Here is a 23,316-nt window from a genome sequence, read left to right on the forward strand (position 1 = left end):
TTAACGTTCTTTTTGTGTTAATATAAAATTACTTTTTTTAGAAAGTAAATATTAACTTTCTTTTTGTAAAAGAAACCTTTATTATCAACCAAACATGGAGCAACCTAAACTATTTATATTGATTTGAGTGCTCTTATTTGGTGGATTTACAACAAGTACTTTTAATATAATATTTTCTCATGGATGACTTCAAAGATTTATAACAATCCTTTTGCATCCTCCTCTCCTTTTCCCCTTGATAAGGGTAAATTATACAATTGAGTTTGAGTTGTGATCTTTTAAGTGAAATATTTTATTAATGGACTAATGTTCACCTTCAAAAAAAAAAAAACATAATCGATTTAGAATTAAGATTTTTCATAATATTTATTTTCATCAAATCATATTTCTGATCTGGAAATAAAATACCCTATAATCTTCAGACCAATTTTCCTTAAAATAAAATTGCTTCATGTGAAGGTAAATTGTTCTGTTATTGTCAGCAGGCCACAAAATTACAAATTTGAAAATTGGTCTCTCCACTTTCTCCTGTGCCCACAAGGTATGATTCTGTGGCCTGTGTTTGGGTACACTTATTCCTTGTCCTAAAGCTTTAACTTATTTAAATATTTATCGTGCAGATTTAAAAAATAATAAATAAACAAATAAATATCTAATAATTTCAAGCTTTCAATTATTGAATTGAATCCTTTATTTCAATATTTTTCAGACAATAAGTAAATGATTACCAATAATTTCAAGGTTTGAATTATTGGATTAAGCAAGTACAAAGCCAGCACAAACAAATCTGTGCTAAAAGCAGCTGGTGACTTATATTATTTTTAATAATAAAAATAATGGGTTTCGTATAAAGAAATAAGCTGTAATGGTTCTGGTTGGATAAAATAAAATAAAAGTAGCTGGCAACCAAACTCTCATAATTAGGCACTTGTAATGGTTTTGGTTGATAAAATAATAATTGTTGGCAACTAAACATATCTAAGAAAATGTCAATTTTCTTTTTTCCTTTATAATCAGAGTGTTAAGTTCAAGTTTTGAATGCTGTAATGTTAGTGATGGCAACGGGACGAGTTCGGAATGCGAGGCAACTTTTTGTCTCGTTTAATTTTTTATATTTTTTACATTTTCAAAGTTTTGAATTATGTTATTATTAAAGAATATTTTTTTTTAAATTTGGTGAATTTACTATTTTTTCTTACTACAAAAATAAAATAATAAATAATAAATAATAAATTTATAGACCAAAAATAGGAATAGTTGTAAAGAAAATAGCTAGTCTGTACTTCATCCTTCTGGATATATTTTGTTGTCACTTGACAATAAAAAAGGAAATAATAGTTCTTCCAAATTTTGATCAACGAAAAAAAAATAATGGAAATTAAAAAATGTTGTGGATTTTAAAATTATTATGTTTCATTAAATTGTATCAGATTACAATATTTTTATTTTAAAAGTACCGTTGAGCATCCCTTGAAAAAAAAAAAAAAAAGGCCTGTTTTGAGCATTTTATGCATTTTGAGTTTTTTAACTGAAAACACTTAAAACGGCAAAAACTCATTTTGAGTTTTCAGTTATAAATTTTTTTCTTATTTTCGGAAATACATTTTCAAAAACGACAAAATCAAACACGTTTTGAATATTTTCGAAAACTAAAAACAGAAAATGCCAACCCAAACGCTCGCTTAATTTTCCGTCATATTTACTTCTCTAATGCAAAGCACTCCTATTCTCAAGCAAGGCGAAATGAAGCAAGACTGATTGGACCGGACTGGACACGACAGTTTGCTATCACTGCTTATGTTTCAATTAGTGAATATTTATGTAATTTTGAATATCAAAATTAATATATCTATAACATAAATAAAAATAAATATAATAGATTATTTTTTATTTTATTTATTTCAGTATCATTTCTGTTGTCTCCATGACTATAGGGACCTTTCAAAGAATAACACTTAAATTGATTACTCATGAATCTTAATGAAGGAACATCGAACATGTCACATATGCGTCGTCGTTATAGGACTAGTCAGTAGTTAGTATGGATTGAATAATCATATAATTATCACTTTTTCGAATTTATTAGCCAAATATAGTGATTATAATCTATTTTTACAAAATATAGTGCTCTTGAAATATTTACAAATTATAAGTCATTTTCAACTTCCAATTAATGGGTTTAAACCAATTAGGCATGGCAATGGGACGTGAAGGCAATTACCATCCCGTTGCAATCCCATGGATTTTAAAAAAGTAGGGTGGGCGCAAGCTATAGTAGGGCAAGGATTAAAAAAATATGTATTTACCACTCTGTTTAATTTATTAATTAATGTTTTATTTTTAAAATATGATCTAAATTTAGAAAATATATAAAAATTGAACAAATTAAACAATTTGGGATGGGTTTGAAAAATTCGAGATGAAGACCATGATCGTCGTCCTTATCCCGTTTACCATTCAAGGCGAGGATCTCCCCATCTCATTCGGATCAGACAAATTAAGTCGAGCCGAGCCAGCTCGTGAATCCAAGCTCGAGACTCAGTATTAGCTCGTCAAAAAAATGTTTGAGCTTTTTGAGCTCTAGCCAAGCTCAGGCTTGACTCATCCCCAAAAGACAGGCCTTGGCCCTTGCTTTGGCTCGAGCCGACTCATGGGCTTTTAGATTATTTTAATCGAAAATACAAATAAATCATCAATTTACTAACTACAAAATTAATTTAAAAAGCGGACCATACGGGCCCACATACATATCGGCCCATATTTGACCTCTTGCGGCTCGTGGGCTGACTTCGGCCATATCTCATTTTTGAGGCTTCGATCGAGCCTTGACTCATACAATCGAGCTTCGAGCCGAGCCAATCCAAGCTTTTTGTGATTTGAGTTGCGAGTCGCTCAAATTGACAGGCTCGTTTGACGCTACTGATGTGGAACGAGAAATTTTGTCATTCCTAAAACCAATTTGCAGCACTTTCCATTATTCCACTTTCAATAATTATATTTAATTCATAAAGTGTTATTGTTGCCTCGCGATTATGTCTGATTGTGTTTAAAAGTAAATTAATTTATATTTAAATTTTAAGTAACTCATTTCGTTTATAATTGTTAACGTTCTTTTTGTGTTAATATAAAATTATTTTTTTTAGAAAGTAAATATTAACTTTCTTTTTGTAAAAGAAACCTTTATTATCAACCAAACATGGAGCAACCTAAACTATTTATATTGATTTGAGTGCTCTTATTTGGTGGATTTACAACAAGTACTTTTAATATAATATTTTCTCATGGATGACTTCAAAGATTTATAACAATCCTTTTGCATCCTCCTCTCCTTTTCCCCTTGATAAGGGTAAATTATACAATTGAGTTTGAGTTGTGATCTTTTAAGTGAAATATTTTATTAATGGACTAATGTTCACCTTCAAAAAAAAAAAAACATAATCGATTTAGAATTAAGATTTTTCATAATATTTATTTTCATCAAATCATATTTCTGATCTGGAAATAAAATACCCTATAATCTTCAGACCAATTTTCCTTAAAATAAAATTGCTTCATGTGAAGGTAAATTGTTCTGTTATTGTCAGCAGGCCACAAAATTACAAATTTGAAAATTGGTCTCTCCACTTTCTCCTGTGCCCACAAGGTATGATTCTGTGGCCTGTGTTTGGGTACACTTATTCCTTGTCCTAAAGCTTTAACTTATTTAAATATTTATCGTGCAGATTTAAAAAATAATAAATAAACAAATAAATATCTAATAATTTCAAGCTTTCAATTATTGAATTGAATCCTTTATTTCAATATTTTTCAGACAATAAGTAAATGATTACCAATAATTTCAAGGTTTGAATTATTGGATTAAGCAAGTACAAAGCCAGCACAAACAAATCTGTGCTAATAATAAAAATAATGGGTTTCGTATAAAGAAATAAGCTGTAATGGTTCTGGTTGGATAAAATAAAATAAAAGTAGCTGGCAACCAAACTCTCATAATTAGGCACTTGTAATGGTTTTGGTTGATAAAATAATAATTGTTGGCAACTAAACATATCTAAGAAAATGTCAATTTTCTTTTTTCCTTTATAATCAGAGTGTTAAGTTCAAGTTTTGAATGCTGTAATGTTAGTGATGGCAACGGGACGAGTTCGGAATGCGAGGCAACTTTTTGTCTCGTTTAATTTTTTATATTTTTTACATTTTCAAAGTTTTGAATTATGTTATTATTAAAGAATATTTTTTTTTAAACTTGGTGAATTTACTATTTTTTCTTACTACAAAAATAAAATAATAAATAATAAATTTATGGACCAAAAATAGGAATAGTTGTAAAGAAAATAGCTAGTCTGTACTTCATCCTTCTGGATATATTTTGTTGTCACTTGACAATAAAAAAGGAAATAATAGTTCTTCCAAATTTTGATCAACGAAAAAAAAATAATGGAAATTAAAAAATGTTGTGGATTTTAAAATTATTATGTTTCATTAAATTGTATCAGATTACAATATTTTTATTTTAAAAGTACCGTTGAGCATCCCTTGGAAAAAAAAAAAAAAAGGCCTGTTTTGAGCATTTTATGCATTTTGAGTTTTTTAACTGAAAACACTTAAAACGGCAAAAACTCATTTTGAGTTTTCAGTTATAAATTTTTTCTTATTTTTGGAAATACATTTTCGAAAACGACAAAATCAAACACATTTTGGGTATTTTCGAAAACTAAAAACAGAAAATGGCAACCCAAATGCTTGCTTAATTTTCTGTCATATTTACTTCTTCTCTAATGCAAAGCACTCCAATTCTCAAGCAAGGCGAAATGAAGCAAGACTGATTGGACCGGACTGGACATGACAGTTTGCTATCACTGCTTATGTTTCAATTAGTGAATATTTATGTAATTTTGAATATCAAAATTAATATATCTATAACATAAATAAAAATAAATATAATAGATAATATAACCCAAGAGTTTGTTGACAGAATGAGAAGGAAAGAGACAATACGACAGCACTGTACAAAGCAATCCGACAAAAAAAGCTTGTTTTCTCTCTCCAAACAAGTCACATGGATTGCCTAGTCAACTGTCACTTTCTTCTTTCTAAAATCATATGATAATACAGTTGCAATTGTCACTCAAATATCCTACACCGTTCTAAATCTACAGCCTATTTGGGAGTGATTTTGAGAATTGATTTTTTAACTGTTAGAAAAAAAGTGGGATCCATCTATGAGAAAAAAAGTCAAATATGATGATTGAAATAGTAAAATAACGGTCAAAAAATCAATTTTTTAGATGAAAAAATCAGGCCCAAACAGGCCCCTAATAGGATTTTATCTAATCTTTACTTATAAAGGCATGGGCTATCCATTCTCCTTTGCACCAATTTGGTCTTCCTTTCTCTTCAAAAGTAGAGACATATAGATGGAATATTCATGTGGGAGTGCCAAAATTGTCAGCCGCAATCGTTGACCACAGTCAACATCTATCCTTATCATCATCACATGCATCACATTTTGTTCTATGATGACAATAATTTCCTTAAATTTCGAGGCTCTATTTTAAATATTAGAGATAATTAGAAAGGTAAATATATACACAATTTTTTAATTACAATAAATATTCTTAATTTTTTTTATTTTTACACTTATTATTCTCATTTTCTTTTTTAAAAAGATTTATCATTAACCCTCGATTATTTTTTCACATCTTGTTTATAAAGACCAAAAATCGTCTCAAAATGTTTGTTATGAGGGGAAAAGATCATGTTCTCTCATATTTTTAAATAATCGAAATAAATAACTAATGCAAAAGTTAAAACAAAATATTTGCCCATCTTTTTAATGCATGTTAGCAAAATATTTGTATGAAAATCATGATTAGACACAAAATTTGTTATGTAAGTGAAGATTATCCAGTGAAAAAAAGTTGAGGACATAAAAACAAAAGATTGCAAATGTTAGAAACATTTCTTTTAATTAAAATGTGGTGCAATTATAAAATAATAGGGAAAGTTTTAACTTTTATCCTTTAAATATGCTTGTCTAATTTAGCTCTTATTTGACAATCATCATTTCAAAATTTTTTATTCTACTCATATTCAACCATACATTCACACAATAAATACTTTATGTGTATGATCAATTTTTTTTCTACTTTTTAATCACACATCCACAAAAATTTCACTATTCTAAACTTTACTTTTGTCAAGTAAATGGCATCAAACGAAGGCTTAGTTTTCCTTCAAATTTTTGGGTAATAATGTAATATTTTCTCAAACCAATTCTTCCCATAATCTTGAAATAAGTAAATCATTTTGAACTTTCACTAATAAAAAAATTCTATTTTTACTTTTAAGTAAATTTACTTGCAAATCAACTTTTTAAGCTTAGCCAAACATGATCAAGAACTTCTAAACTTTGCTTTTGTCAAGTAAATGGCATCAAACGAGGGCTTAGTTTTCCTTCATATTTTTGGGTAATAATGTAATATTTTCTCAAACCAATTCTTCCCATAATCTTGAAATAGGTAAATCATTTTGAACTTTCACTAGATAAAAAAATTCTATTTTTACTTTTAAGTAAATTTACTTGCAAATCAACTTGTTAAGCTTAGCCAAACATGATCAAGAACTTCTAAACTTTGCTTTTGTCAAGTAAATGGCATCAAACGAGGGCTTAGTTTTCCTTCATATTTTTGGGTAATAATGTAATATTTTCTCAAACCAATTCTTCCCATAATCTTGAAATAAGTAAATCATTTTGAACTTTCACTAATAAAAAAATTCTATTTTTACTTTTAAGTAAATTTACTTGCAAATCAACTTTTTAAGCTTAGCCAAACATGATCAAGAACTTGTAATAGTAGGGCTCAAAAAAAATAATTTATTGTATTTCTAATAAGGTAAAACCATATTTTATGAATCAATTGAACATGTCAAAAGAAATAATTTATTGTTTTTCTAATAAGGTAAAATCATATTTTATGAATCAAATGAACATGATAAAAGTATTTATAAATTATATAAGTAAATTTGACTGAATTATAAAGTATGCAAAGCATGTTAATGTATGAGAATCATTTTTCAAAACACGCCATTATATTATATATACAGGGGCGGACCAGGATTTGTTTCAGTGCGGGCAACATTTTTCGATGCTGAACTTCGAGGTTTTGGTTATGGATTTAACGATGATAAAAAAAATAAAAAAATAATTCAAAAAAATACTAAAAATGACATAATTTATACATTAAAATTGTTCCTTGCGAGTTTTTATATTTTGATATCGTCATACAATAACTTCATTTATTGAGTTTCAAAAATATATTTTTCTCTACATAAAGAATTGTGCTATCATTCATCCATTGATCACCCATCCGATTGCGCAATTTATCTTTTTCGATGCTCATTGCAGAAAATACTATTTCCACAGTAGTAGTAGCAACTGGTAAAATTAATGCTAAAGTCAAAAGTTTGTAAACCAATGGATATACCTTATCTTTCTTTGTCACAACTAACTTCTCCGCAAGATCACCGAGGTCATTAACACTTCAAACTCTTTGTCAGAGCTCATGTCAAAAATATAAGTTTCAAATTGATCGTTAAGTACAATGACATCTACTGTAGAGAAAACTAATGGATAAAGTTCAGCAAGTCGAATCAAGTTTTTCTTGTTAAAAGAAGAAAATGAATCTTGTGGACATAAACAAGCTACACAAAGGAGTAACTCTTTATTTACCTCCGAGAAACGATCATTCAATTCTTGAAGTTGTAAATCTGTAACGATGTAAATTTTTTATGGTAACGATGTAAATTTGTAATTTCTGGCGAATTACGCTGAGGACGACCACGAAGTGCAAGGCGTACAAACATATCATCCATGTTGGGTACATGAATGTAATGTTGTTGACAAAAAGAACATATTTCTTCCAAAAAGAAGTCCCACCCTTCGTCTCTCATTATTTGGAGTCATCGTTTGCACAATCTCACCAATTGCATTGCATTCAAATATCTTGATCTTCCTTTGCAATGCCTTCGACAGTTCATTTGACATCCCCAAGACACTTCTCATCAACTGTAGATTAAATGGAAAATCAAATTTTTGTATCGATTCCAATAAATTTCTTGCATAAGATTTTTTATCACAAGAATAAGATTCATCTTCAGCAATCATTGTAAATACATCTAAAATAGAAAAGAACATAGCAAGCAAGCTGACCAAAGAATTATAATGTGAAACTCCATCATGTATCACCAGAGTGCTGAATGGTCGTTTCTTAATTAAGTCCTCGTTCACTTAAAATCTCACCTATTTTCAATGCTCAACAATAAAGTCTAATTATTTTTTTTTGAAAAAGATCACAACATTTGGAAGATACTCCAACAATATTTATTATGTCACCAACCACACGAAAGAAGTTAGTAATAGGGATGTTCTTCTTTGCCACAGCCACAAGCGCTAGTTGGAGTTGATGAGTAAAATAGTTAATGTAAAAGGCATATGGACTCTCATTCAAAATTAGTGTTTCGGACCATTAAACTTACCTTGCATATTACTTGCTCCATCATAACCTTGTCTTCTCAATCTAGACGTGCTCAAGTTATATCTAGAAAATACTTTATCAATTGCAGCCTTAAGTGATAGAGTCGTGGTGCTTGTAACATGTCCAATCCCTAAGAAGCGTTTATTGACATGCCCACTATTTTCTACATAATGTAAAACAATAGACATTTGCTCTTTCATTGACACATCACGAGATTCATCAACTAGAATAGAAAATAGTGAGTCGCCGACATTTTTTATAATAACATTGATCGTTTTAATAGCACGAGCATTTACTATATTCTTTTGAACATCAAGTGATGTCAATTTGCAATTGTGAGGAGCATTTCCCAATGTGACGGCATTAATAACTTCATTATGAGTAGCCAAAAATTACAATTGCACTAAGAAGTTACCTAGATTGAGAGAATCCTCAGATTCATCATGACCTCGAAATGAGTGCTCTTGTCTCAAAAGAACTCGAACACAATCAACGGATGCATTAAGACGTGTAACATATGCACTTCTTGCTTGTTCTGACTGTTTGTAGAAAACTGATTAAATGTGTTGCTCTTAATTCATCAACACTTCATACTTAATACGAGCTTGATTATGTGCACTATCAAGAAGTCCAACATGAGTATGAAACATTTTTTATCTTTTCAATATGTAAAACCTTCACCAACAAAAGACTCACCTCCAACCTGCTCTCGAGAACTTGTTCTGAAAAGATAACAATACAAACTATAACCTGCATCATTTTCTATACTATACTCCAACCAACTACTGAACTCTTTAAACTACGAAGGATTGAATCGTCTAATTATTACTCCAAATTGTTGTTTTGGAAAGTCATGATCTTGGGGCTGACAAGAACCCTTTAACATATATGCTCTTCGAACTTCATCTCGGATGTTAGCATTGTAATCTAAAATGGGTATCCTTAGACCAGGATCAGCTGGAAGTTTTGTGATATCAAATTCCACAATATTCGATACTCCCTCATCAACATTATCTACATTCCTTTTTTTGTTGAAAGTATCTATTCATTTAATATCTAGATTTAAATATTTGATATCAAATTATTACTGGAGTGAGTGAGAATAATTCACAATGACAAAAGGACCATAAATTCACACTTTCACAATTTCAATTCGCAATGATCAATTTAGTAATTCATAGTGCAATATAATATATACTATCAATCCACTGCAATTCACATTTCACAATGCAATTCACAATTTCACATTATCAATCCAATTTTACATTATCAATTCACAATTTATACTATTTCCAAATCTTAAGCAACTTGAACTTACAATTTCACATAGTCCACTGGATGGAAGCCGGGAAGTCTGTTGTCCTTGTGACTGTCCGTCCCTTTTTGAGCAATCGAAGTTCAAAGTGCTAAATTTATTTTAGATATTAAAGATAAATAAATAAATACACACACACACACAAATCAAAATAACAACAAATAACAAATCAAAATAACAACAAATAAGGGAAAAAATCAAAATCGTTATTCTACTGCTGAAAAAATTGAAATTGGAGTGGCTGAAATTGAAATTGAAATCAAAATCACCTTCTTCAATTTTTCTGGGCTCTGGCTTCTTCTTCTTTCGTTGGGTTGGCTGGAACTGGAAGAAACAATAGCCGGTTGAACGGTTCTGCAGTTCAGGTGGCGACGGTTGGAGGTTAAAGTTGCAGTGGGGGATTGGGGATACTAGAGTCAGGGGCCAGAGATTAGAGCCCCTAATCTAGGAGATGCCGGCGGACAGTGGATTGGAATTGGAAGTCGGCAACTAGGAGTCGCAAGAAGGGAAGCAAGAGTCGAGAGAGATGCGATTCACGTGAGGGAGCAAGGGTTTGGTTTTGATTTCAGTTGAAATGAAGAGCTTGATTAAATGAAAACGGGTTAATTGAATTATGATTCCGGGTCTGGGTCAGTAAAGGAGTTAGGAGCTGTGGGCAATTGGGCTTTCATCTGGGTTGGAGACTTGAACTAGGCTAAATAAAATTTAAAAAAAAAAAAATTTGGACCTCCTGGAACCCAAAAGTTCAACCCGCACTGGACCTAATGGGGCTCCACCCTTGTATGTATAGTGCTACTTGTACATCAAATGATGTTCGTTCGGGTGTCCTCTCCCCTTACATGGAGGATGATTCATTTCAAATAAATTATATTTTATTCGAAGTAGGTCTCCTGCCATATAAAGGGGTGGACACATCAATTCACATGGAACATTACTCATTTTCGTAATCAAAACTCAATGAGAACATGGTATACATATGGACCATCATAACCCAATAAGTCTATTTTTCTTTTTCTTTTTTTAAATGAAAAGCTAATTCTCCGCTTGAGAAAAGCATTCATGTCATTTTCGTATTAATTCTCCCTTAGAAATACCAAGTACACATACAGTAAAAAAAAATAATTTAAAAGATAAGGCAAAAGGGAAAAATCTCGTTATCCAATGTGTGGGTGTATATATATATATTCATTTATTGGCCCTGTTTGGTAGGGATTTTTTGCCCCAAAAAATTGATTTTTTGACCGTTATTTTACTATTCAAGCCGTAATTTTTGACTTTTTCTCTCACATGTGGATCCCACTTTTCTTCTAACGGTCAAAAAATCAATTCTCAAAATCCCTACCAAACGGGCCCATAATCGATACATAAATGGAATCTCGAATTTTCAGTTCAATGAATGTCCAATTGCAATGTCACGTGCTGAATGAAACAAGAAACATGCCGCCCATATCTCCCTCACATGCCTTGTATTTAGCTCTACCTCCCGGATTTTCTTCCAGATCAGAAATATTAAATGCGCTCACTTCAAATTTTTTATTTTTTTTTTATCTGGGTTCAATTTAAGTATAAAATAGCTTACATTATGTGTAGCTTGAAATATTGAGTTTTCCTCATTGAGTACAATAAAGAGGTTTGATATGATTATAGGTAGTAAAATGGGAAGTTGGTGGAATATAGAAGGATAAGAGTCGATTTTTATTTACGTATATCTGTATATGAAAATTATATGAAGGCTTCCTTGGCACAGAATTTTTTATAATATTATTCTTAAGAATTATTTTCTAATTATATATTTTATGGATCTCGATAAGGTGGTCTAAATTCGAAGATCAAATAAAAATCTTAGTTGATAAACAACACACAAATATTCAATGTCGGTCCTTAAGAAAGTCGGGGTGGCTCAGGTGGGCGTTCGTCTAATGCTCTACTTTGGTGAGGGTCCCAAAAAAATCTTATTTTATATTATATTTATAAATAATAAAGAAATTTTCTAAAAAAAGTTTTTATATTTTAACACTTCGTTTGATATGGTAGATTTTTGTATAAATGCTAAATGTTTTAATGAATTGTACAGTTCATATTTATTGTTTTCATCTTCTACATAGCAATGGAAATTTTTTTCATGATAATGTGAAAAATTTATCTTTAGTGAACGTCACAAACACATTAACACGTAGATGCTAAGGTATTTAGAGATGCTAAAAATTTATCTTATGACATTATGAATTTTGAGTTCTTATTTGCATGATTATGTTGGAATATTTTGAATGATGAATGAAAAGTTAGTTACGTTTTGAATGTTCACTACACCAGCTTCATCAATTTGAATGCATGTTGAATGCTGTCAGTTTCATCATTTTGAATACATGTTGAATGCGTATGAAAACATCAGTTTCTTCCCATTTGAAATATATCGGTTTCACCCTGTTCATTCATCCATGTTGTAACTCCCTATTCAATGTATTTATGAGCAAACTCCTCCTATATTGGTATAAATAGAGGATCACTCTCGGCTAGAAAGACAACAAAAAGAAAACACAACAAAGAAAAAAAGTTCAGTTCCCTCCTCCATTTTCAGCAGCCCCGGTTTTTTTTTGTTTTTTTCTTTTCTTTGCTAAAATTCTTTGAGAGATAGACACAGCTAGTTCATAGGTCGGTAACGTTGTGCATCGTGAACCGTCAACCGATTGTATCCTGGGAATCGAACACCGATTAACACCTCTTGCGCCCCGGTGAGGTGGCGAATTCGATTTAAGGAAACCGTGTAAACACGGGCCTTCGATTTTGGTTGATTTATTCTGATTCTCCAATTTTTTCCTACAAGCTTAAATCGAATTCTCATTTCGGGAAATTTTGAGAATCGGTTTTTTTTTTCCAGTTGATTACTGTCGTCTTTTTTTTTTCACCTCCAGTTGTTTGCTGTTTACTTAATTTGTCCTTTAGGAAAAAAGGCTGACAATCTATCTATTTAATTATGTGCAGTAAATTTATTAGGTTTAAATCAGTAAGGTCGAAAGAAGGAAAAAAAATTGGTTTACAGGAAGTTTCTTAGTTCATGCCTGCGTGGTTTTGGTTCTACAATTAAGTGGTTTTGCATGGTTTATACAATTTTTTTTTTTTGTCTCTGCATGGATTATGTATAATTGTCTGGTATATAATTTGCATGATTTTATCTCTTCCCTCTGCATGGTTTTCAGATATGGTGTTTTGCATGATATTAAAATCATTTAATAATGATAGTCAATGATTGCCTCATTAATGTAATGATTACTTGTTTGCATAATTTTAAAATCATTTGGTAACTATTTTCTAATTATCGGTAATAATTGCCCATTATTGCTTGATTTTTCCTTTAATATTTAAATTTCAGTCATTAGGTAATGATTTTTAATTCAATTTTAAATGATTGTTAAGTTGTTGATATTTGGACAAAAATAATCTGTTCTGCAGTTTATTTTTCTCAAACAGATAACTTGATCTCAAATCTATAGTTATTCTAAATTGTTTGTTGCGTGTTCTAAGGTTAAATGGCATCACATGGAAATGACAATGTGAACAATGGAAGCAACACTATTGGGATCGCTGTGAACCCTGTGGAGACCTCGACTGGCATTCCTCCTGTTGATGAGACAATTGGTGGCGGGATTCCTCTGTGGAATGAACCCCACTTTGCCTACGGCTGCGGCCTCGGCAATCCAGTTTGGCACAATACCTTTGCCAGTACCTAGGGTTGCGGCCTCGGTACCTTTGCCATCGTTTTCGGCTCCATTTCCGGTGAATCGTGCAATTCGACCGGATAAGTTTGCTGGTATTGATTTTAAGACATGGCAGAATAAGATGATTTTTTATCTTACCACTTTGGGCCTTGCACGTTTCCTCACCGAGGATGCCCTTGTCGTGGCTGAAAATGACACTGATATGCATAGGCGTGCAGCTTGGGATGCATGAAAAAGTGCTGATTTTTTGTGTCGCAACTATGTCTTGGATGGCCTACAGAATTCTCTGTATCACGTGTATGTGGTAAAGAAATCTGCTAAGGAGCTTCGGGAGTCCTTAGAAAAGAAGTACAAGACCGAGGATGCTGGGTCTAAGAAATTCTTAGCCAATCGGTGCATGGACTTCGAAATGGTTGATTCACGTTCAGTGGTGAGCAAAGTGCAAGAGTTCCAAGTGCTCTTGCAAGAAATGCATGCTGAGGGTCTGATCATGTCAGAATCTCTACAGGTGGCTACTACTATTCACAAGATACCTCCTCAGTGGAAGACTTTCAAAAGCTATTTGTAGCATAAGAGGAAAGAGATATCTTTCGAGGATTTAATTATCAAGCTGCGCATTGAGGAGGATAACAAACGGGCTGAACGTAAGTCAAGGAATTCTTACTCTGAGAAGGGCAATGTCCTAGAGCACGGCTAGAGTTCTGGTACCAAGAAAGGTCATTCGTTTAAAGCCAAACAGGGAAACGAAAATTGGAAAGATAAAAAGCAGACCAAGAAAGGGTCTCAGATGAAGCCTACCGGTGGAGTAAGAAAGAAACCCAAGTTCCAGTTCAACGGAAAATGCTTCAATTGTGATAAAATTGGGCATCGATCGGCAGACTGTCGTCAGCCTCGGAGGGATAACAAGCAGCGTCCTCAGGCTAATATGGTTGGAAATGAGAGAGATCATCTCTCAGATGACATGTCTGACCTAAACCTCACGGCGGTGATTAGTGAGGTTAATCTGGTGGGGTCTACCCCTAAGGAGTGGTGGCTAGACACTGGGGCCACTTGCCATGTCTGCTCCAACAAGAGCATGTTCACTACTTTTACACCAATTACAAATGGTGAAAAGTTGTTCATGGGAAATTCTGCAACTTCTGAAGTGCTTGGCAAAGGCAAGGTAATCCTGAAGATGACCTTTGGCAGAGAGCTTACTCTGACTAATGTGTTGTATGTGCCAGAGATTCGCAAGAATCTGATCTCTGGGTCTCTTCTGAGCAAGAATGGTTTTCGCATGGTCATTGAAGCGGATAAGCTGGTGATTACCAAAATAGGAGTGACTGATGGCCTGTTTAAATTGAATGTAATTGCTGTAACCCCAACTGTTATGAATAATGAGAAAACTCCTTCTGTTTACTTGCTTGAGTCTCCTAATCTGTGGCATGGTAGATTAGGTCACGTAAATTACAATGGATTACGTAGACTAAGCAAACTAAACTACTTGCCTAGGTTTCAAATTGATTCAAATCATAAATGTGAAACCTGCGTTGAGGCTAAGCTTACTAGGTCTTCGTTTCATAGTATTGAAAGAAGCACCGAGCCATAGGGACTAGTCCACAGTGATGTGTGTGACTTGAAATTTGTCCAAACAAGAAGCGGCAATAAGTACTTTATTACTTTCGTCGACGATAACACGAGATATTGTTATGTGTACTTGCTTAAAAGTAAAGACGAAGCTATCGATAAATTCATTCTTTATAAGAATGAAATTGAAAATCAACTTAGCAAGAAAATAAAGGTGCTACGAAGTGATCGTGGTGGTGAATATGAATCACCATTTGGTGAATTTTGTGCTAAACATGGAATAATTCACCAAACTACTGCACCTTATTCACCTCAGCAGAATGGAATTGCTGAGCGTAAGAATCGAACGTTAAAAGAAATGATGAATGCTATGTTGATTAGTTCTGGATTACCACAGAACATGTGGGGAGAAGCTATTCTTTCTGCGAATTACATTTTGAATAAAGTGTTAAAAAAGAATATGGATAAGACTCCGTATGAACTTTGGACAAGTCGGACACCTTCATATAAATACTTATGAATGTGGGGGTGTCTTGCTAAAGTTGTGGTGCCTCCTCCTAAGAAGGTCAAGATTGGACCTAAGACAATTGATTGTGTGTTCATTGGTTATGCACAAAATAGTAGTACATATAGATTTCTTGTACATTATTCAAATGTACCTGATATTCATCCAAACACGATTATGGAGTCTAGGAATGCACAATTCTTTGAAAATATATTTCCTTGTAAAGAGTTAACTCCTATTAAACGGACTATGGAACCGTCTACTTCTGGCAGCAGTAAAGATCCAGTTGAAGAAGGTGAGGATGAGCCTAGACGGAGCAAAAGGACCAAAACTTCTACGACGTTTGGCCCTGATTTTCTCACATATTTGATGGAGAATGATCCTCAAAGCTATAAGGAAGCTATATCTTCTCCGGATGGTCATCTGTGGAAAGAAGCCATCAAGAGTGAAATCGATTCTATCCTACAGAATCATACCTGGGAATTAGTAGATCTTCCACCGGACTGTAAGCCTTTGGGCTACAAGTGGATCTTCAAGAAGAAGATGAAAGCGGATGGAGCCGTTGATAAATATAAAGCTCGGCTAGTAATCAAAGGTTATAAGCAAAAGGAAGGCTTAGATTACTTTGATACTTATTCTCCTGTGTCGAGAATAACTTCTATCCGGATGATAATTGCTATTGTGGCCTTGCGAAATCTTGAAATACATCAGATAGATGTAAAAACAGCTTTCCTAAATGGAGATTTGAATGAAGAAATCTACATGGAGCAACCAGAGGGATTTTTAGCTCCAGGTCAAGAAAGGAAAGTTTGTAGACTGGTTAAATCGCTGTATGGTTTAAAGCAAGTACCGAAGCAATGGCATGAGAAGTTTGATAATGCTATGCTTTCTAGTGGTTTTAGAATCAACGAGTGCGACAAATGTGCATATGTCAAGGACACTAATGATGGATATGTCATATTATGTCTATACGTCGACGACATGCTCATTGTCGGTAGCTCTGACAAGATTATCAAAGCCACTAAGAATATGTTAAACTCAAAGTTTGACATGAAAGATATGGGTCTCGCGGATGTCATTTTGGGAGTAAAAATTACTCGAACACCAAATGGACTTGTGTTATCTCAATCTCATTACATTGATAAGATACTAGACAAGTTCAACAAGTCAGATGCTACTGTGGCCAGGACCCCAGTGGATTTGAGTCTCCACTTATCCAAGAACACTGGTAATGGTGTGTCACAGTTAGAATATTCTCGGATAATTGGGAGTTTAATGTATTTAATGACTTGTACGAGACCGAATATAGCATACTCAGTTAGCAGATTGAGTCGCTACACGAGTAACCCAGGTGCTATCCACTGGAAAGCCATTTTCAGGGTGTTACATTATTTAAGGTACACTTGTGATTTTGGACTGCACTATTCTAGATACCCTGCAGTAATTGAAGGGTATGCTGATGCAAATTAGATATCAAATATGTCAGATTCCAAGTCTACTAGTGGATATGTCTTCACTCTTGGTAGTGCAGCTGTCTCTTGGAAATCGTCCAAACAAACTTGCATCGCAAGATCCACAATGGAATCAGAGTTCATCGCTTTGGACAAAGCAACTGAAGAAGCAGAGTGGCTTCGCCAGTTTGTTGAGGATATTCCAAGATGGTCAAAGCCTGTGCTTGCAATTTGTGTTTATTGCGATAATCAATCAGCAATTGGTAGGGCACAGAGCAATATGTATAATGGTAAGTCTCGACATATTCGAAGACGACATAATACCATTCGACAACTACTCTCACAACGTATTATCACTCTGGACTACGTGAAGTCAAAGGATAATATTGCGGATCTACTAACAAAAGGGATAACTCGAGAGTTAGTTGAAAAAGCATCAAGGGGAATGGGCTTGCAGCCTATGATGTTGAAAGATATCATGGTGGAAACCCAACCTAGCTGAATGGAGATCCCAGGATCTAGGTTTAAAGGGACAATTAAATCATGTATATCTGTGTGAATCACTGAGAAGGTTCTCCTTCTGCTCATTCCTATGGTGCTCACAGTGATTGAAAGATGCAGGTTAAGTTATGCTTTTAATGACCATTAACCGTTGTTGTGAAAGACTGAGTTAAGAGGTCACCTATGTGAGCGTGAAGTGGGGCCGCTTCTATAAGGGTTGGGAAGGCTACATCCTTGAACAAACACTTGCAGAACCAGGTGACGTGTTCATGGCCAAAACGAACACAACATTGAGAACTATGCTGTGTCTAGAATGGTCTTCTGTGAGGTCTATTGTCTTGATTTACACAAATGGCGAAACAGTTCAAGGTATCAGATCCACTGGTTTGCTGGTAATACTCGATAGATTTTCACGAGGGAAGGTTCAAAGCTAAATGCTACCTATCCTATGCAGGATTAATTCGTTTTACTCTCTCTTTCTCTCTTGAGTCTCTATTTTCAAAATTTTTCATTCATGTGGGAGACTGTTGGAATATTTTGAATGATGAATGAAAAGTTAGTTACGTTTTGAATGTTTACTACATTAGTTTCATCAATTTGAATGCATGTTGAATGCTGTCAGTTTCATCATTTTGAATACATGTTGAATGCGTATGAAAACATCAGTTTCTTCCCATTTGAAATATGTCGGTTTCACCCTGTTCATTCATCCATATTGTAACTCCCTATTCAATGTATTTATGAGCAAGCTCCTCCTATATTGGTATAAATAGAGGATCACTCTCGACTAGAAAGACAACAAAAAGAAAACACAACAAAGAAAAAAAGTTCACTTCCCTCCTTCATTTCCAGCAGCCCCGATTTTTTTTTTCTTTTCTTTGCTAAAGTTGTTTGAGAGATAGACACAGCTAATTTATAGGTCGGTAACGTTGTGCAGCATGAACCGTCAACCGATTGTATCCTGAGAATCGAACACCGATTAACACCTCTTGCACCCCGGTGAGGCGGCGAATTCGATTTAAGGAAACCGTGTAAACACGGGCCTTTGGTTTTGGTTGATTTATTCTGATTCTCCAATTTTTCCCTACAGATTATTTGGTATAATATATAGTCTACTGATAATAGAGTATGAAAAAAAAATTACAAAATGAGGATATGCCTATTGATGCCTACTATCATGAACTTGAAATAATGTATTTCATTTTTTGAAAAATAGAAAGAAATTGAAGTTGAATATAACAAATTACTCCTAAAGAAATTGCTGTTTGAGTGGAAGTTGAACCTACATTTCGTGTATTATCCATAGAAAGTACTTTGATCAAAATGTTGAAGAGATAAAACATTATGCTGAAAAGTCTTTTAAAATTTATTATTTATGGTTGATTAAACTTTTTTCTCCACCTAGGATAAAGTTTAAACAATTTTAAAATATAAAATTATTTTGACTTTTTCTAAATACTTATAGAAAAATGAATAAAATTTACTGTAGTTACAATAGTGTTCGGGACTTCTACTGTAGCTAGATAGTGATTTCATTGTAGATATCAATCATACCCATTTTTTCTTACTCAAAAGGATGGTGAAGTCATTTCCCCACGCAAACCCACTTTCTACAGGCAGAAGCTTTCTTCTTCTTCATTATCATCGTTTTCTTCTCTTGCTTATTCAATTATTCTTTCGTTTTTTCTGTGATTAATCTCTTCATGCAAAATTCTCTTGAATAGAGGGTTAAATCCTTGCATGCCATTTTTTTCAGATTATGATTTTGTTTATTCAAGATTCTACATGCAAATTTTTTTATTTTGAGTGAATAGAGAGTTATATCCTCGATTTTATCTGATAATTATAATTTTGTTTATTCGATTCACAATTTTAGATTTTTGTGTGAATAGAGATGTATATTCCTGGTTTAATGTAAATTAAAATGCTTATTAGCGTGTTAATTTATTTATGTCTCTTGTCTATCTCATGCATCAGCAATCTTGACAGAAATTGTGAAGTACGGCGTCTGTGCGGGGACTCCGCACGAATTGTGCGAGGACTCCGCACCAATTCGTGTGGAGTCCTCACATGGCATATCGTTTTTCTTAGATTATGATTTTATTTATTCAAAATTCTACGTACAAATTTTTTGATTTCGAGTGAATAGAGAGTTATATCCTCGGTTTTATCTGATAATTATAATTTTGTTCATTTGATTCACAATTTTGGATTTTTGTGTGAATAGAGAGGTATATTTCTGGTTTAATGTAAATTAAAATGTTTATTAGCTTGTTAATTCATTTATGTCTCTTGTTTATCTCATGCATCAGCAATCTTGTTAGAAATTGTGAAATATGGCTTCTTGTAGCACTGTGCAGGGACTCCGCAGGGTCTTGGTGCGGAGTCCCCACACGGAATTGGTGCGGAGTCCTCGCACAAACTGTGCGGGGACTTCGCACAAATTGTGCAGGTGCGAAGTCCCCGCACAGTCTGTGTGGAGTCAAAATTAGGAATTATCTTTTACTTATATTCCCACAATTTTAAATTTAATTTTTACTAACTGCTAGAGAAGATTCATGCCAAAAAATTTAATTCAAACTTCAAAAGCATGTTAGGATTATACCAGGAAAACTAAAATCTCTACATCACGCTAATAAAGACACATTAAATACAATAATCGTGTAACGCATGTGGCATCGACTAGTGTTTGATTAAAAAAAAAATCGTCCACTGCATATATATTTGTTTGAAGTGTTGATGTCATAAGCTCGAAAAAAATTAAACATAACAAGGATTATGATATTGATAAACATAATTTTATTTTTTGAGCTGTAAAATATTAAAAATTGTTGGTCAGAAGACACCGAAAGGGTGATGTAGCTTTAGACTATACAAAATTGATGGTTATTTTCCAAATGTACGGATTGCTTATAGAATATTACCGATATATCAATTATAGTTACATCTATTGAGAGAACATTCTCAAAGATGATTATAAAATCCTACTTTTAATCAACAATGTCACAAAAAATGTTGAATGAATTGATCATAGTATTTATCGAAAAAGAAGTTCAAAATTAGATTAATTGTAACAGTATAATCATTGATCTTCTACAAAAAGTTCAAGAAAAATAAATTTAATCTAGACATTTGAAAGTTAACATTATTATTGTAATTTTAAATATATTTATTTAATAAAAATTATTTTTTTCTGTTATTTTATGTACTTTCACATATATAAGGGTCAAATATTTAAAATTGGTCCAAGACTTCTAAAATCTCGAGGCCGATCTTCAAGGATCACATAAGCTCTATCGATGGCATGTATGGAACATATAACATGGCTTATCAACCTCCTAATTTAATGGGTTTTGCCAATTTGATGGAACATTTTAACAAATGCTTTGACATAAGTTAAGGTGGTAAAATATGATTTGAAGAAAAATTGACTGTATTTAAAATAATTTAATGATAGAATGTCACGTAATATTATATCAAAATTTATGTTAAAAAACCCAAGCACTATAGCTCGATTCTAATATAATTGCTAGATTCAAAATGGAACAGTCCCTCGAGTCATAGCCCAATGATGCAAAGGACAAGAGTAATGTTATCTCACGCCTTGCTGGCAGCCGTAGTGTGATGGTTCGATTTTTGAGACATGTAATTGGACTCCTTTTAAGCACAATGTACATACAGCTCATGTTCCCTGACCTATTGGGACACATCCCGCGATTTACCTCCCTCACAAAACTCTAAGAATGAGACGGTGAGTGTTTTCAAAGTTGGAGTTCAACCTTTTTTTAAAGATTCAAAATGGAACAAAAAATAGTCATTTGTATAGTGCAAAATTGTATACTGGAACCTGTACAGTCCATTTGACCAATCATGTACAGACATCTCATTCGAAATGAAAAAGGATAGTTATATCTACCAATCATAGCATAGGAATCAGGATGGCAATTCTGTCCTGTTGAGCCGTTTTATTCTACTACAATTTAATTCAGCTGCCCCACCCCAAGTTACGTGTCCCCTTAGACTCGGGTGTGCGGTAAAAGCGTTTGATGATATATCAAATTTAGATTTATATATGGGGTGTTTGATTTTTATTTTTGTAAAAATATGAATGAAAAATATAATCGTTATGAGTCTTATACGAGAAATAAAAATTCGAATTTGGTAGTTTGATGTGATGAATAACGATTATATCTCTTATTTAAAAAAAAAAAATAAAGACAAACAGGGACTATGCTGAAACTCACACTTTTATATTAATTTAAATCAAAATTTGCTGAAATTACCCTATTGCCTCGAAGTGACTCACTAACTTTTGATGCAATAATTCTTCCGTTTTCAGGGAAAGAAAAAGTGACAAGACCCAAGACTGGTAGTTCAAATTAAATTGTTTGTATGTGGCAGCTTCATTAAAAGTTTTATGAAACAACTCCTTAATAAGATTAGCCTTCATTTGTCGAAATTTATAGAGTTTTAAATAACATTTTTTTTTTTAAATATGTGTAGTTAAAAAGTAAAGAAACTTATTAAGGGAAAAAATGACAAAAAAAGACTTTGATCAAATTTGGTGCAAAATAGTGCTAATCAAAATAGTGCGAAATTTGGTGTTGGATAGAGTAAAATTGTACCAAATATTTGGTGAAAATGGGGGGGAAAATGGTATTTTGGCGCTGTGATTGAAGATGGCCTTAACACTCAATTTTGTTCGAATTTTAATTAGAGCAAGAATAATGTTATATGTGCAAACCTTGAATCTTACACATTTGATGTAACATTAAATTATAAGACCAATAAAGTGAATTTCTTTCACATTTAATTAATATTATCATTTCACCTACATTATTTTTTCTTCACATCACATGGGAATGGTCATCGATTTGTACATATGGCTCTTGCTTAGCACTCATTTTTCAAAATTTATTTTCAATAACATTTAATGGGGCCCACAACTTTTATCATATTCATATATTAATACCATTTAATCGATATCTAATTAAACTTACGATAAGCAATCTAAATGAATAACGTTAACGGTCCTCGATCAAGCCAGCCATGTATCCATATATATTACAAGTTAATTATTAGCAAAAATATAAAACTTTAATAAAAATAAATACATAAAACATTATCAATATACAAAGCTCACGACAATCATGTCAAACCATTCGAGTACGTGTTACCAATTTTCCTTTTTTATCATTTAAGAGTTAAAGTAAATAAATAAAGACTCAACAAATGATAGAAACATTTTGATTTAAAACAAATATGTTAGGTTGTTGATAGATTGTCAATATTTACTCTATTTCATTGTAACAAAAAACGAGTATGTATAATTAGACCGTTTTTCAGCAAGAAAAATTAAAACGGGATTATTGCTGAAGAAACATGTTACATAACGTTTAAAATTATTATTTTTGTCTTAATTCCGCTTTTCCAATGGAATCGCACATGTCGTCAATTGAGGGAACTTGCATTCTGTTCCTGCACATGATAGTAGCACTGTAGCAGCCCCTTTCATTGGATTTTCTTGACCATAAATGATTGGAGGATTTTAAATTTTTAAATTCAAACTCACACGTGAGTTAAGAAAATAACATTAATTACACCACGGGTGAAAATATATTCATGAGTCCTCGAATAAACTAACCCCCTATTGAGTAAGGATTAAAATTAGATTTTTAATATATTATGATTAATATTTTTGAAATTTGTAGTTGAAAAGTTGTAA

General features: G+C 32.7%; 1 protein-coding gene across 1 annotated transcript in view; it reads right to left on the reverse strand.

Annotated features, from left to right (window-relative positions):
- The window catches only part of LOC111387937, a 15,153-nt gene extending 4,362 nt beyond the window's left edge, over positions 1–10,791 (reverse strand). The window contains exons 1-8 of the mRNA XM_023012571.1: positions 10,776–10,791; positions 9,408–9,578; positions 9,213–9,287; positions 8,953–9,090; positions 8,539–8,907; positions 7,885–8,178; positions 7,513–7,770; positions 7,332–7,438 (exon numbers count right to left, since the gene is read on the reverse strand). Of these exons, the coding sequence (XP_022868339.1) occupies positions 7,332–7,438; positions 7,513–7,770; positions 7,885–8,178; positions 8,539–8,907; positions 8,953–9,090; positions 9,213–9,287; positions 9,408–9,578; positions 10,776–10,791 (1,428 nt within the window). The remainder of the gene's footprint in view (positions 1–7,331; positions 7,439–7,512; positions 7,771–7,884; positions 8,179–8,538; positions 8,908–8,952; positions 9,091–9,212; positions 9,288–9,407; positions 9,579–10,775) is intronic.
- Positions 10,792–23,316: the final 12,525 nt, after the last annotated feature.

Source organism: Olea europaea, unplaced genomic scaffold (assembly GCF_002742605.1).
Source record: "Olea europaea var. sylvestris unplaced genomic scaffold, O_europaea_v1 scaffold439, whole genome shotgun sequence".
In the NCBI taxonomy this organism is placed as follows: Eukaryota; Viridiplantae; Streptophyta; class Magnoliopsida; order Lamiales; family Oleaceae; genus Olea; species Olea europaea.